This window comes from Penicillium samsonianum (assembly GCF_028829775.1).
Source record: "Penicillium samsonianum strain IBT 33392 chromosome Unknown utg000003l_segment0_segment0, whole genome shotgun sequence".
In the NCBI taxonomy this organism is placed as follows: Eukaryota; Fungi; Ascomycota; class Eurotiomycetes; order Eurotiales; family Aspergillaceae; genus Penicillium; species Penicillium samsonianum.
The window spans coordinates 8,388,700-8,400,702 of NW_026643261.1; the positions used below are offsets into that span (position 1 = coordinate 8,388,700).

Here is a 12,003-nt window from a genome sequence, read left to right on the forward strand (position 1 = left end):
GGGAGAGGAGGGAAGGAGAAAGTGTCAAACGTGTTTATATGTCAGGATTCCATCACATGCCTACGAAAGCCAGCCATCTAGGTACGGCAGTCTATGTAGTACCACCAGAGTGTATAAAAAAGATATAGATCAAATTTCACATCCCCATTTAAGGCTTTTTCGGCTGCCCATTGCCCACTTGGCTGGTGATGTTATAGTCACCATAGCAAGCTTCCTGGTACATGGCCTCTTTGTTGAGATCGGGAATAGCGCGAAGGAATTTTTCAACCTTGCAGAATCCATTCACAGAACCATCGCAGACCTTCAGACCATCCAGAGGCACGGGCGCATTGTTCAACACAAACCGGATGTACTTGGTAGTATCAGACTTGGATGACAGATCCGGGTTCTTGTACTTCTGCACCTGGAGATTCTTGAACGTGATATCCTTGGGGCAGGTCCAAACCTCAGAGAACAGACGAGCGCCAAAGGGAGTCATTTGGTTCAGGTTGAAGTTGCGGGGCGGGGCGTGCGCAACCGAGACAGGCAGGCCGTGAGGACCGTACTTGAAGTAATCCAGACCCAAAGCAGCCAGTACAGACACGATTATATCGTCGTGGGACATGTCCATATATAGTGGCTGGTCGAGAGGGAAAGTCTTGATGTTGTCATCGTACGTGTAGTTGATGCTACTATCACTGCTTGTGATAAGTTTGGATTGCAGGCGCGCTGCCAGCTCCTGAACATATCCAATTCCCTGGGCGCGGCCACTTGGGGAACCGAGCCCGTAGTCACCGTAGAATTGGAGATCGATGTAATATTCAAAGTCGCGCCATTCCTGCTCGGTGAACAGCGCGCAGAAAGAAGATTGGCCCAGAGTCGCATACTCGTAGGGGCACATATTAAACATCGCCAGGATGTCGAGGGTATCGAGCTTCAGGTCTCCGGGAAGGTGTGCAGCAAGGCGCTTCCGGGCATTTTTGACAAAAGACGAAGCGAATACGCGGGCAGCGTTGTCACCCGGCTCCATGCCATTGGGACAGGAATCGGTCGACGATAGGGTGTTGTTGAAATCTTCGACCTCGGGGATAATAGTCAGATTGTACTCCGAGTATGAACTGTTGCCTCCTGTGTTTCCAAAGAAGCCACTCAGCCACCAGCGAGCACTCTCCAAAATTCGAGGGTACGAGGTCGTGCGGAAAGTCGGCTTTGGGCGCGCGGTACCATTGGGATACAAATTTAACGATGCATCCCAGGCCGCATCACCACCTTCTGCGCGATAGAGCAATCGGCCGTACTGACTCCAGAATTGAGCGCCGGAAGTGGCTTCGGTGGCGGCGCCAGTGGGGAGGAGAGTGTTCAAACCAAGCATATACTCCCAATCGTCTAAGAAAGCCAGAGATCCAGAGCCAATCTTCTTGTTTGGATGTTTCTTGGTGTAGTTGACCAGCTTTTGGGCGAAGTTCTCCATGCTCTCTCCATCGAGAGGCCATTGTGTCGGATACCGCTGGGCATGGCGGTGTAGCACATGCACCTGCGACAGTTCACACTCCGATGGAAAACCCTTGGAGACATTGAAACCTGATGCATCGGCATAGGGGCTGAGGTTGGCCCAGCTTGTTTTCATATCAAACCCGGACGGATATGAGAGACCGGTGGGAGCGGCTGCCGAGGAGCTTGAGGCTATTGCAGCAGTGCTGCCCGCAAGGGCCAGAAGGACCATGGCAGATGAGTGTAGAGACGCCATATTGATGCTATTGTCGTCTATGGGCACGCGACAAATTTCCGAAAACAATTCCTGCGAGAAATCGACTTCTTATGAGACATGTTATCTGCCCTATGGAGAGGGGAAAAAGGGGATCGACCAAATCTCTTTCCTTGCGTGGAATGGCGTAGGCTCCTTTTCGCCGTTCTATCCGGCACGATGTGACCTTAAGATGCTCATAATTTGTATTTTATGGACAAGATCGACCTTGAGTTGCGGTGATCCCCAAGATTCCATATAGCCAAGGCCAGGGAAATGCTTGGCCCGGTGAAATTCATCCTTGGAAAAGCCCTAAGTTGTATAAGCCGCAGATCACCAAAGCCAGAGAAATACGACTTTTCTTTTTTGACTGGGGAAAAAAATGCCGACAGGCTGTGGTCATTAAATAGGCTTTCCTTGGATTCGTATAAACCTGGTGATGCGTCAAAGAAAAGAGAAAAGGTGAAAGAAGGCTTGGGAGAACACATCACATCTCAGCACATGACATCTCTCAACTCTTTGCCAACACCTGGGCTTTGAGATAAGAAAACTTCAACTCTATACGAATCCCCCGAAACACCCATTCGCTTACCTTGTACCAATTGGGGTGAGCGCAGACGCCATGTCGATGCGGCTGCTCGTATCGGACACGAGTCATTGGAGTTCACACTTCTTGGTGGGGCTGAGCTCCATATCAACTGGCTCACAAGCTCCAAATAAGGCTCATCCTGCATTGTTTCCGTTTACGAGCTCCATCATAAGCATGTGGAAGAACTCATAAAGCGCAAGGGATCCTGCCCCTTGGGGCCCTTTCGAGCAGTTTTGCTTCTTTATTTTGATACTTTTGTGCCTGCAGACACTTCCACAGTAGCTATATACTAGCTATATTGACTTCACTATGCTGGCCCTCAGTATTGTCTTGTATGCCCTATTGGGCACCTCCTTGGCCTTTGCCATCATCGAGCTGGGCCTCTCGGGTTTCATTACTGCCGCATATTCTGGCACGCAAGAAGTCACGACCTGGAGCGCATATTCGGGATATTCGTACAATCAAGTCAATGTGAACCCTCCGGCTATACTCGTCTTCCTTGTCTTCTCTTCAGTCTGGACTATTCTTGTGACAGTCGCCGCCCTAATACTGCCCTGGTACTATGCTCGCAAGGGCTTCGTGACCGCAAAGCTCAACACTGTCCTCGCCGCTATCTTCGTGGCCATTTACTTCGTCACTATGGTATTTTGGCTGGCATGCTTTGCTGACCTTGCCTCTCTCCTTGGTGGTGGTACTAGTACAAGCTCCTACTACAATGCCGTGCTTGCCTTTGGCGTGCTCCTTTGGTAGGTTCCTCGCCTAGTCTCCAGTCAATACACACACGCAGTACAAGGACCTAACCTGATGCTCAACTCATGTCTAGGCTACTCTTTGTTGCCCTCGTCGTATTCACCATTCTTGCTATGTGTGGTGTTTTGGTGTCTGACTGGGCTGGGTACCAGTCTCTCAGGAAGGAGGACAGAGTTGGTGCGCACCAGACTAGTGCTGGCCCTGCTCACGAAGTCCCGATGAGTATGTATCCTTGAGGTCCATGGAAGCTGTGATGTTGCGATGCTAATGATCTTCATGAACAGCCGAACAGCCAATCGCTTAGCCCTTCCTCGCCCTCGCCCACCGTGTGGAACTGAGCAGCACACAGGTCTGCATGAAATCAGTTTAGCATAATCGCCGCAGTTTAGTTTGGTCTCTCACTGTGGCAATAGTTTTCCATCGGGAATGGGTTACATCTCCTGGATGTTTTCGACAATCTTATATCACCTACAGTACTAATAATGTCATGTCGATATTTGTTTCCATGTGATTATTAAGAGCATCTATGTCCATACAATCCGCACCAAACCGCTGCCGTGCTGTTGCGACTAATCAAGGGGCATGGGAGGTATATAGTCCAATCTATCGCCTGAACAGACTGCGCGCCGCAACCCGCAAGCTTCCAGTCGCTGTAAAAAGCAGAATCGTTAAGGACGAGAAAAAGGTGAGAAGGTAAAAAGCAAACCCAACATGTATGTCCAGGATATAATGAACCGGCTATCAAGAAAGACCAGGTACGAGATAGAACTCAAGCAACAAAAAAGAAAAAGAAAAGAAAAATGAAGATGGATAATGAGGCAATCAGACAGTGGTCTCTTCCACGGGCTCCTTTCCACCGTGGGTCTCCTCATGGTCGTGCTTGGACTTCTTTTTCTTCTTGTCCTTCTCCTTCTCATCTTTGCCCTTTTTGCTCATGGCTTCGGCCATAAGCTGCTCGAAGGCCATGTAATCGCCTTCTTCCTCGGGGTCGCGTGCGGCCTAAAGGCAAGTGGTTAGCATGATACTAATAGATGGAGAAGACGTGTAGATACCTTCGCGTAGATATTGCCGGCAATCACCAGCGCATGCGCACGCTCAACGCGTTTCTCAAGTCGGGTCCGCTTGTCGCTCAGAATCTGGTCACAGACATCACGCAAGACACTCTGGATCTCGAACTTGCTGCCACGCCACGCCGCAGCGAGAATCTTGCCAGTAACTCTCTTCTCGTATTCAGCCTTCTTCTCGTCAGTCCAATCTTCACCACCACGTTCCTCCATCTTGGCCATCTCTTCCATAGTCATCTGCGCATCGATGGCTGTAGAGATGGTGGTCCATGTCTCCTTCGCAAGGGTGCCCTTATCCTTCAAGCGGGAGAAGAAGCCAGAGATACCTAGGAACTTCTGTGACTTGAGGAAGGAAGTACCCTTCTGAACGTAGGTTTGACCGACAGCGTGAAGAATTTCCAGACCAAAAGATTCCATCTTCAAGTTCTCGACTTCAAGTCGGATCTTCTCCTCGAAAGCATGGGACACATCTTTGCCCTTGTCCGTCTCAGTCCAGACGCTCAAACGATCAATCAGCTTATTTGCCAGTGTGTTGACACGGTCTTCGCGAGCCTTTCTGCGTTCATCTTCGAAGGCGGTAAGGCGTTCCTGCTGCTCCTTGGACAGACCCTTCTTCTTCTCCTTCTTGCGCAGCTCCTTCTCCTCCTGAGACAGACCGGCTGCCTCCATGCGAGCTTCTTCTTCGGATTTGTCCATGAGGGCCTGTTGGCCGAAGTTTCGTCGAGGAGTGCTGGTGCCAGAGCTCTGGTCGGAGGTTGGCTTCTCGGAGGGGCCGGTAGCTGCAGCTGCAGCTGCAGGTGCGGCCCCTGCCGCGGGATCGTGGGTCTCGTAAGCAGGAGCCGGTTCGCCAGCTGCAGCCTTCACCTCCTCGTCGTGGATGTTGAGTTTCTCTTCCGCAGACTGGGCCAGTTCTTCCTCCTCCATTTCCTGCATCGTGATGTCCATAGTCGCGGTCAGGTCCTTCATAAGGGAAATTTCGCCGATAAGATCAACAAAGGCCTCGCCACCGAAGATCATGCTGAAGAATTCGGACGGGTCCTCTGTACAAGACAAATCAGAAAAGTTGCGCTGGGACATTAGCACGCATGTGATAGACATACCGAAACCACCACCAGGCACCGACTCCTCCTTGCCAAACTTGTCATATCGCTTTCGGAGATCTTCGTTGCTCAGGACTTGGTACGCCTCACCAATCTATAGTAGCAGGATATCAGCCTCGTGTAATGTGCATCATCCCTGAGGTTGCGCAATCATACCGCCTGGAAGCGTTCGTGTGCGGTTTCATCTCCAGGGTTCTTGTCTGCGATAACGGATTAGAAAGATTGACAAAGAAATAAAAAGGTCAAAGAGTGGTCATACCCGGGTGAGTGACAATAGCCAGCTTCCGGTAGGCCTTCTTGATTTCCAGTTCGGTGGCCGTAGGTGGCACACCTAGGGCGTCATAGTAGGCGGAATCGGCAACCATCGCAGCGACCGAGCCTAACTTGAGAACAGAGTGGGTTCAGGGAAGATATAAGCTCAAAAGAGTCAAAGGTCTGAAGAAGAAAAAAAATAAACAGTAGACTGTTGTTTAGGCAGAACCTCAAGATATTTTTCGGGAGTTCGCGCTGATATCATGTGGGGTTGTATGCATGGTTTGCTCCAGTCACGTGCCAGCTAACTCTGCATTTAATCTGCTCTGGCCTTTTCCCCTTTTCCCTCCCCATCTGCCGTTCCCCCAGGTTCTGATGTTTTTATGTTTTTTTGATTAATTCCCGGCTTCAATTCCTTTTCTTCCAGACATTGTTTCCAGTTTGCTTCACTTGTTGAAGATTAGGCTACACAATTCCTTGAACATCCAGTTTACGCGCCTCTCCCCCGCCCATCATGGGTCTCATCGGCAATGCTCTCTACTACTCCTTTCACCCCATGCAGCTGAGGTCAATTCTCCAATGGTATGTCCTGAAGTTCGCGAAAGTCATCTCCCACATCCGAAGCTAATCATCCACGTCGCATAGGAAAGTCTGGCACAACCCACCCCATGAGCGTAACGAGAAGAACGAGACCGAGAATCAGAAGACCTGTTTCAAGTTTTTGGACAAAACCAGCCGCAGCTTTAGCGCTGTGATCAAGGAGTTACATCCCGAACTGTTGATCCCTATTTGCGTTTTCTACTTGGTCCTCCGTGGTCTGGATACCATCGAGGATGACACTTCCATTCCCTTGGCCACCAAGGAGCCTCTGCTCCGGGACTTCAAGGATATCCTGACACAAGATGGCTGGAATTTCACTGGGAACCGGCCGGAGGAGAAGGACCGTGAGCTGCTGGTTCAGTTCAACCACGTTGTCACTGAGTTCATCAACATGAAGCCTGAATACCAGGCTATCATCAAGGACATCACCGAAAAGATGGGCAATGGCATGGCTGACTACGCCGTGAAGGCAGAGAATGACGATGCCAGTGTGAAGACCAAGGAGGAGTATGATCTGTACTGCTACTATGTCGCTGGATTGGTTGGCGAGGGCCTCACTCGCCTCTTTGTCGAGGCCGGGTTTGGTAACCCGGCTCTTTTGCAGCGCCCCAAGTTGCATAAGTCGATGGGTCTTTTCCTCCAGAAGACCAATATCATCCGTGACATCCGCGAAGATTTCGATGATAACCGACGATTCTGGCCCCAGGAAATTTGGTCCAAGCATGTCGACAACTTTGAGGATCTCTTCAAGCCAGAGCACCTCGACGCAGCCCTTAACTGCAGCTCGGAGATGGTCCTGAATGCGTTGGAGCACGCTGAGGAGTGCCTGTTCTACCTGGCCGGTCTGCGAGAGCAGAGTGTTTTCAACTTCTGTGCAATCCCGCAGTCCATGGCCATTGCCACAATGGAGTTGTGTTTCCGCAACCCCGATATCTTCAAGCGCAACATTAAGATCACCAAGGGAGATGCATGTGAACTCATGCACAAGTCTACACAGAACTTGTCTGTTCTGTGCGACAGCTTCCGCGAATACACGCGCAAGATTCACAAGAAGAATACCCCCAAGGATCCCAACTTCCTGAAGATCAGCATTGTCTGCGGACAGATCGAGAAGTTCATTGAGACCATCTTCCCGACGCAATCCGCCGAGGCCGCCAACCGTAAGGTCTCTGGCGAGCTCACTGCGGCCGAACTACAAAAGAAGAAAGAAGACGACGAGAACAAGAATGATGTCTACTTCATGATGGCTCTCATGGGAGTTATCGTTGTTATTATCGCTAGTCTCATGATCTTCGCCGCCTGGATGATGGGCGCCCGGTTCGACCTTGCCTTCAAGGAAATCACGTCCGGTCACTTCCGGCCGCCGGCTAAGAACCAGCTTGAACACCCGGAGCTTTGATTGTCTTATTATTCTCACATCCACGGCGTTACGACCTTTTACTGTCTAATATTTTCGATTCCCCCTCCCGGCGGCATATTGTCTTACTATTTTCTCGCCCGTCCCCGGTGCCCCCGATGTGTATTGATAATAACATAACTTTTTCTTTTCTTTGCCTAACACATTTACTAACCTTCCATTTCCAACCCACCAACCTCTCTAGCACGGATGTCAAATTGCGATCCGGCCCTTTCATGGCCGCGGTCGCGCCGAAGAAGTGCTTATATCGAAATGGAGATTTATCTCCCTAGCCAGTGAGTACTAGATTTTTGTCCAACGGTTCGCCCGAGGTGGCAAACATCCATTGAAGATCTGGAATATCCCGTATATGTAAATTTCTATGTCTATAGGAAATGAAACTCTCAACCTTTGGAGGTTGACTCTTGTCCTGAACTTTTCCATAACTAAAAATAGACGGAACTGGAGAACAGGCCCCTAATTAGAAGTTTCTGCTTTCACATCAACCCAGATAGCCTCTCTGCACATGTGTGTTAGTAGTATCTTTTATACATTTTATTTCTCGGCAATAAATCGCTTCCAACTGCCGTCCCATGTATTTTCGCTTTCCTCGTCCATTACTCTTGACATCTTTCTCTCGGTCAAGTTTTCTTCTTCGAAGCCTCCTCAATCCAATGGGTTCCAAAAGGATGGCCTCTTCTTCTGCGGACTCGGGTGACTCTCCATTGTCCGCGAGTGATTTCCGGACATATAATCGCATGTCGGAGCAAATGGAAGGATTTGTAAGCTTTTACCATCACACCTGGGCACATTTGTGTACCCCGAGCACTCTCATTCGCACAATTCCATTAATTCTCATACAGCATAGCCATTTCCGTTTAACATGGAACCAGCTTTGGGAGGCATGTGAAAGCTCTGGAAAACGGGGACTCTCAGCCCGCCAGATGATTATGATGGGCCTTCAATTCTGCTCGCAATTGGATTTCCATCACTCCATCGAGGAGCAACACATCTTTCCCGTATTAGCGAAAAAGATGCCTGAGTTTCGAAAGGAACTCGAACTATTGAGTCAGCACAGACAGATCCATGCGGGACTTGAGAAACTCGAGAGGTATCTTGAGCAGTGTCGGTCCGGCGAGGAAGATATGCGCCGCGAAGAGGTGAAACGGTTGATGGAAGGGTTTGGCAAGGTTCTGTGGACACACTTGGACCAAGAAGTTCAAACTCTTGGAGCTGCTAATATGCGCAAGTTCTGGTCTCTTGCCGAGATGCGTCAGCTTCCTATGTGATGCTGAACAACGGAGGCAAGGACTTGCAGTTGTAGGCAAGTTTTGACTATTTTACTTTAGAAACACATTTAAAACCATTCCCTGAAGACTATACATATATGTGTGTCGATTTGAATTAATTTGAACCTTCTTACTTCCTATTTACTCTTCAAAAGACAGTTGTGTTTTGTTCCCGAGGGATCAGGTTTTGCTTGGTCAATAACCATCCCACGGGAGAGTCGTGCAATGTGAACTGACATCCACCGCATCCACTGCACGAAAATAGTTGGCTTCGAGTCAAGCGACCACTGCTAACAGGGTGTACTGTTCCCGGAGGCTCGACCATGGCGGACTCAGGAATGTGAACACGTTGTCATCCCTTGTTTGGTATGTATACTAACCGCACCCAGGTCACATTGCAAGCATGCTCTCACGAGTTCTGCTTTTTCAAAAAAACACCCCTCTTAACACTCGACCCAGTTTGGATGTGTTTTGTTCTATTGGCGATGACGTCTCCCGAAACAAGTACTCTCGGTTTCATCGATGCATCGATAGATGTAGTGAGAATGCCAGGGTCAACGGTACGAAGTGGTCACATACAACCCACAAATATGGAACAACCGCAAAGCCTGGGAATATCAACCCTACATACAATATGCATTGTTAATCTTCAATGAGATGCGTATCCCTTCAAGTTGGTGAATCTCGTGGTAGATATCGGGATCGCCGATCTTCGTCTGATCCGTCGAGGCTCCGCTGTCAGATATTTCTGTCTTCAGGAATGTGCCTGTCACAGAACCGCGCAAGCTCGGCTGACCTGCTCATTTCCTCTAGGTCTCACATCATGACGATAACGGAAAGGAAACCTTGCCTGGATCATGGAAAATCAGCAGGAAAGAGAGAAGATTAACACAACTGCAGCTTAATTGCAGGTCATCCACGCTACTCAGATGCCCGGGAATGACCTGCTTTTCTTCCCTTTCCATATCTCCGCTCCAGCGGATCCATAAATATGTCTCATCTTGTGTTTGGGGTCATCAGTACCACGCCACGAGCTCTATTTCCCCATGCGGATTGGGCATGATGTCGTGCCGCATGCAACTTACATGAGATGCAGGATATAAGTACCATTAAGACCAAGCCCAAGAGATATTAGGCTAGTCAAGTTATACCTTCATCTCCTTGCTATATACACCGTTCCAAGATCTGCCCAAACTCGCGCCCGTCACCGCCAATATGAAATTCACAACCACCACGATCCTGGCCACCGCTATATTAGCAGGCAGCTCTCTCGCTGCTCCTCGCAGCGGCTTGGTTGACCGCCTGCAGGCCCGTGGCGCTCTGTCACGCCAGTCACTACCCGCCGAAAAGAAGGGCGTTCTGCTTAAGGAAGGAACCGAGGGAGTCAATGTTCAATACAGCAAGAACTGGGCTGGGGTGGTGCGCGAGAAGCCACCCGCCAGTGCTACCTACACTGCTGTGTCTGCAACATTCACCGTCCCCGAGCCAACGGCCACCGATGACTCTGGGGATATGCAGGCTGTGTCCGCCTGGGTCGGTATTGATGGCGACACTTACACCAAGGCCATTCTGCAGACTGGTATCGATGCCTATATCCAGGATGGCCAACAGACATTTGATGCCTGGTACGAGTGGTATCCATTAGGTGCGGAGAACTTTGACCTTGCATTGTCCGCAGGCGACGTTATCGTCGCGAAGATCGAGTCATATTCGCCCAGCAATGGTGCTGCCATCATCGAGAATAAGTCAACCGGCCAGAGTGTTACCAAGACTCTGTCTGCACCCTCGACCTCTGCCACCCTTGCTGGCCAAAATGCCGAATGGATAGTTGAGGACTTCAACACCGGTGACAGCATGGTTCCCTTGGCCAACTTCAACCAAATCGACTTTACCGGCGCCCAGGCCGAGGCCGGTGGTGCGAAGTATGGTGTCGAAAACGCTGCCGTTCTGGATATCCAGCAGAATGGGGACGTGAAGGCCCATGTGGAAATCCGGAGTGACACTGAGTTCTCCGTTACATACCAGTAATTTGATATCATATGCATGGAGGCTTTTTGATTTAGGAGTTGATGAGTTTGGCGTTTTGTACAATCGGTGACATTCATGATATATCTCAGTCGAGACAAGGGGACATTTGCTATCAATAAACTGGGAGGTATGCTTCTTTAACTTCAATTTACTTCAATTTACTTCAATTTATCAAATAATTCAAATAATTCCAAGGTCGATGACAGCGTATTTACTCTCGTGAGATGAGGTCACTGTCTTATCGCTTATTGTAGATGTTTGACGAGAGATGGTGAATCGCACCCGTGGACTTTGCTTTCCTTTCGGCAAATTATGAGTCATCTTGCCTGTCGACCTCAAATTTTAAGATCTGTTGACCTTTGAACGTCTCAATTTCATCTTCATCTTCCTCTTTGTCATGGAAATTCAAATAGAGCCGGCGCAATTCCCCGAAGACGCCGGTTCCGTGCTGTCGCTGTTTTCTGGCTATGCCACAGCCCTCGGCATCGACCTCACCTTTCAATCATTTCAAGAGGAACTTGATTCTCTCCCTGGGAAATATGGCCCATCTCAAGGAGGATCTCTCTTGATCGCACGGGCAGGCACGGGTGTTCGAGAATATCATACGGACGGACTAGTCGACTCGATCATCCCCCCGCAGTTCCCCTCTGCCCTCGGATGTGTGGCACTCCGACGAAGCTCTGATGGCTGGTGCGAGATGAAGCGTTTGTATGTTCTTAAGGAAGCTCGCGGAGAACGCCTGGGTGAAAAACTCGTCCAAGCAATCCTCGCACAAGCCAAAAATCTGGGCTACCGCGGGATGCGCCTAGATACACTACCTGAAATGGCAGCGGCACAACGGTTATATCGGAAATATGGATTTGTGGATATTGCACCGTATTATGAGACTCCAATTCATAGGACGGTTTTCATGGGTTGTGAATTTGTATGATCAAGCTGGTCAACATCATATTACTTCAACCTGGCCTGGTTATATTTGAGGGGAAACATGTGAAGAACGCGGAAAATGTGCCCATGCAGTGTCCATCACACCCAACAATATTCAACACTTTTTGTGCATCCGATGGCTTCCGTTTTAGCCTAAAAGTACTGCAATTCAAGATTGCAAGGATGATCTAGCAGCTATTTAAGCATCCACTTCCCCTAGGCGACACGGGATAAGTGTCGGGGATTTCCAAATTAGGAACCCGGATGAGAGAGCATACCGTTATA

General features: G+C 49.5%; 7 protein-coding genes across 7 annotated transcripts; 5 read left to right on the forward strand and 2 right to left on the reverse strand.

Moving 5' to 3' along the window:
- Window positions 1-148: 148 nt before the first annotated feature.
- Window positions 149-1,726, reverse strand: N7471_006872 (histidine phosphatase family protein; the record flags this gene model as incomplete). The annotated part of the gene is made up of 1 exon (XM_057279591.1): window positions 149-1,726. One exon carries the CDS (start codon window positions 1,724-1,726, stop codon window positions 149-151), a length of 1,578 nt encoding a protein of 525 aa, XP_057139201.1.
- Window positions 1,727-2,382: 656 nt separating this feature from the next.
- On the forward strand, window positions 2,383-3,444 carry N7471_006873 (uncharacterized protein). Its single transcript, XM_057279592.1, has 3 exons — window positions 2,383-3,058; window positions 3,136-3,284; window positions 3,347-3,444. The coding sequence occupies exons 1-3, from the start codon at window positions 2,622-2,624 to the stop codon at window positions 3,364-3,366; spliced, it is 606 nt and encodes a 201-aa protein (XP_057139202.1). The 5' UTR covers window positions 2,383-2,621; the 3' UTR covers window positions 3,367-3,444.
- A 440-nt stretch (window positions 3,445-3,884) lies between these two features.
- N7471_006874 (DnaJ domain protein) lies at window positions 3,885-5,591 on the reverse strand (the record flags this gene model as incomplete). Its single annotated transcript, XM_057279593.1, has 5 exons — window positions 3,885-4,061; window positions 4,115-5,166; window positions 5,227-5,320; window positions 5,383-5,426; window positions 5,486-5,591. The coding sequence occupies 5 exons, from the start codon at window positions 5,589-5,591 to the stop codon at window positions 3,885-3,887; spliced, it is 1,473 nt and encodes a 490-aa protein (XP_057139203.1).
- Window positions 5,592-5,992: 401 nt separating this feature from the next.
- On the forward strand, window positions 5,993-7,477 carry erg9 (bifunctional farnesyl-diphosphate farnesyltransferase/squalene synthase; the record flags this gene model as incomplete). Its single annotated transcript, XM_057279594.1, has 2 exons — window positions 5,993-6,060; window positions 6,124-7,477. The coding sequence occupies 2 exons, from the start codon at window positions 5,993-5,995 to the stop codon at window positions 7,475-7,477; spliced, it is 1,422 nt and encodes a 473-aa protein (XP_057139204.1).
- Window positions 7,478-7,989: 512 nt separating this feature from the next.
- N7471_006876 (hemerythrin domain-containing protein) lies at window positions 7,990-8,763 on the forward strand (the record flags this gene model as incomplete). The annotated part of the gene is made up of 2 exons (XM_057279595.1): window positions 7,990-8,256; window positions 8,338-8,763. The coding sequence occupies exons 1-2, from the start codon at window positions 8,068-8,070 to the stop codon at window positions 8,761-8,763; spliced, it is 615 nt and encodes a 204-aa protein (XP_057139205.1). The 5' UTR covers window positions 7,990-8,067.
- A 1,215-nt stretch (window positions 8,764-9,978) lies between these two features.
- N7471_006877 (A4/G1 family peptidase) lies at window positions 9,979-10,791 on the forward strand (the record flags this gene model as incomplete). Its single annotated transcript, XM_057279596.1, has 1 exon — window positions 9,979-10,791. The coding sequence occupies one exon, from the start codon at window positions 9,979-9,981 to the stop codon at window positions 10,789-10,791; it is 813 nt and encodes a 270-aa protein (XP_057139206.1).
- A 397-nt stretch (window positions 10,792-11,188) lies between these two features.
- On the forward strand, window positions 11,189-11,722 carry N7471_006878 (uncharacterized protein; the record flags this gene model as incomplete). The annotated part of the gene is made up of 1 exon (XM_057279597.1): window positions 11,189-11,722. One exon carries the CDS (start codon window positions 11,189-11,191, stop codon window positions 11,720-11,722), a length of 534 nt encoding a protein of 177 aa, XP_057139207.1.
- Between the last annotated feature and the right edge of the window lie 281 nt (window positions 11,723-12,003).

What these genes read in the sequence shown, in the direction of transcription:
- N7471_006873 (XM_057279592.1), top strand. Translation starts at nt 2,622, where the DNA reads ATGCTGGCCCTCAGTATTGTCTTGTATGCCCTATTGGGCACCTCCTTG. An exon ending in GCCTTTGGCGTGCTCCTTTG is followed by an intron (nt 3,059 to 3,135) that starts GTAGGTTCCTCG and finishes ACTCATGTCTAG; the next exon opens with GCTACTCTTTGTTGCCCTCG. An exon ending in TGCTCACGAAGTCCCGATGA is followed by an intron (nt 3,285 to 3,346) that starts GTATGTATCCTT and finishes CTTCATGAACAG; the next exon opens with CCGAACAGCCAATCGCTTAG.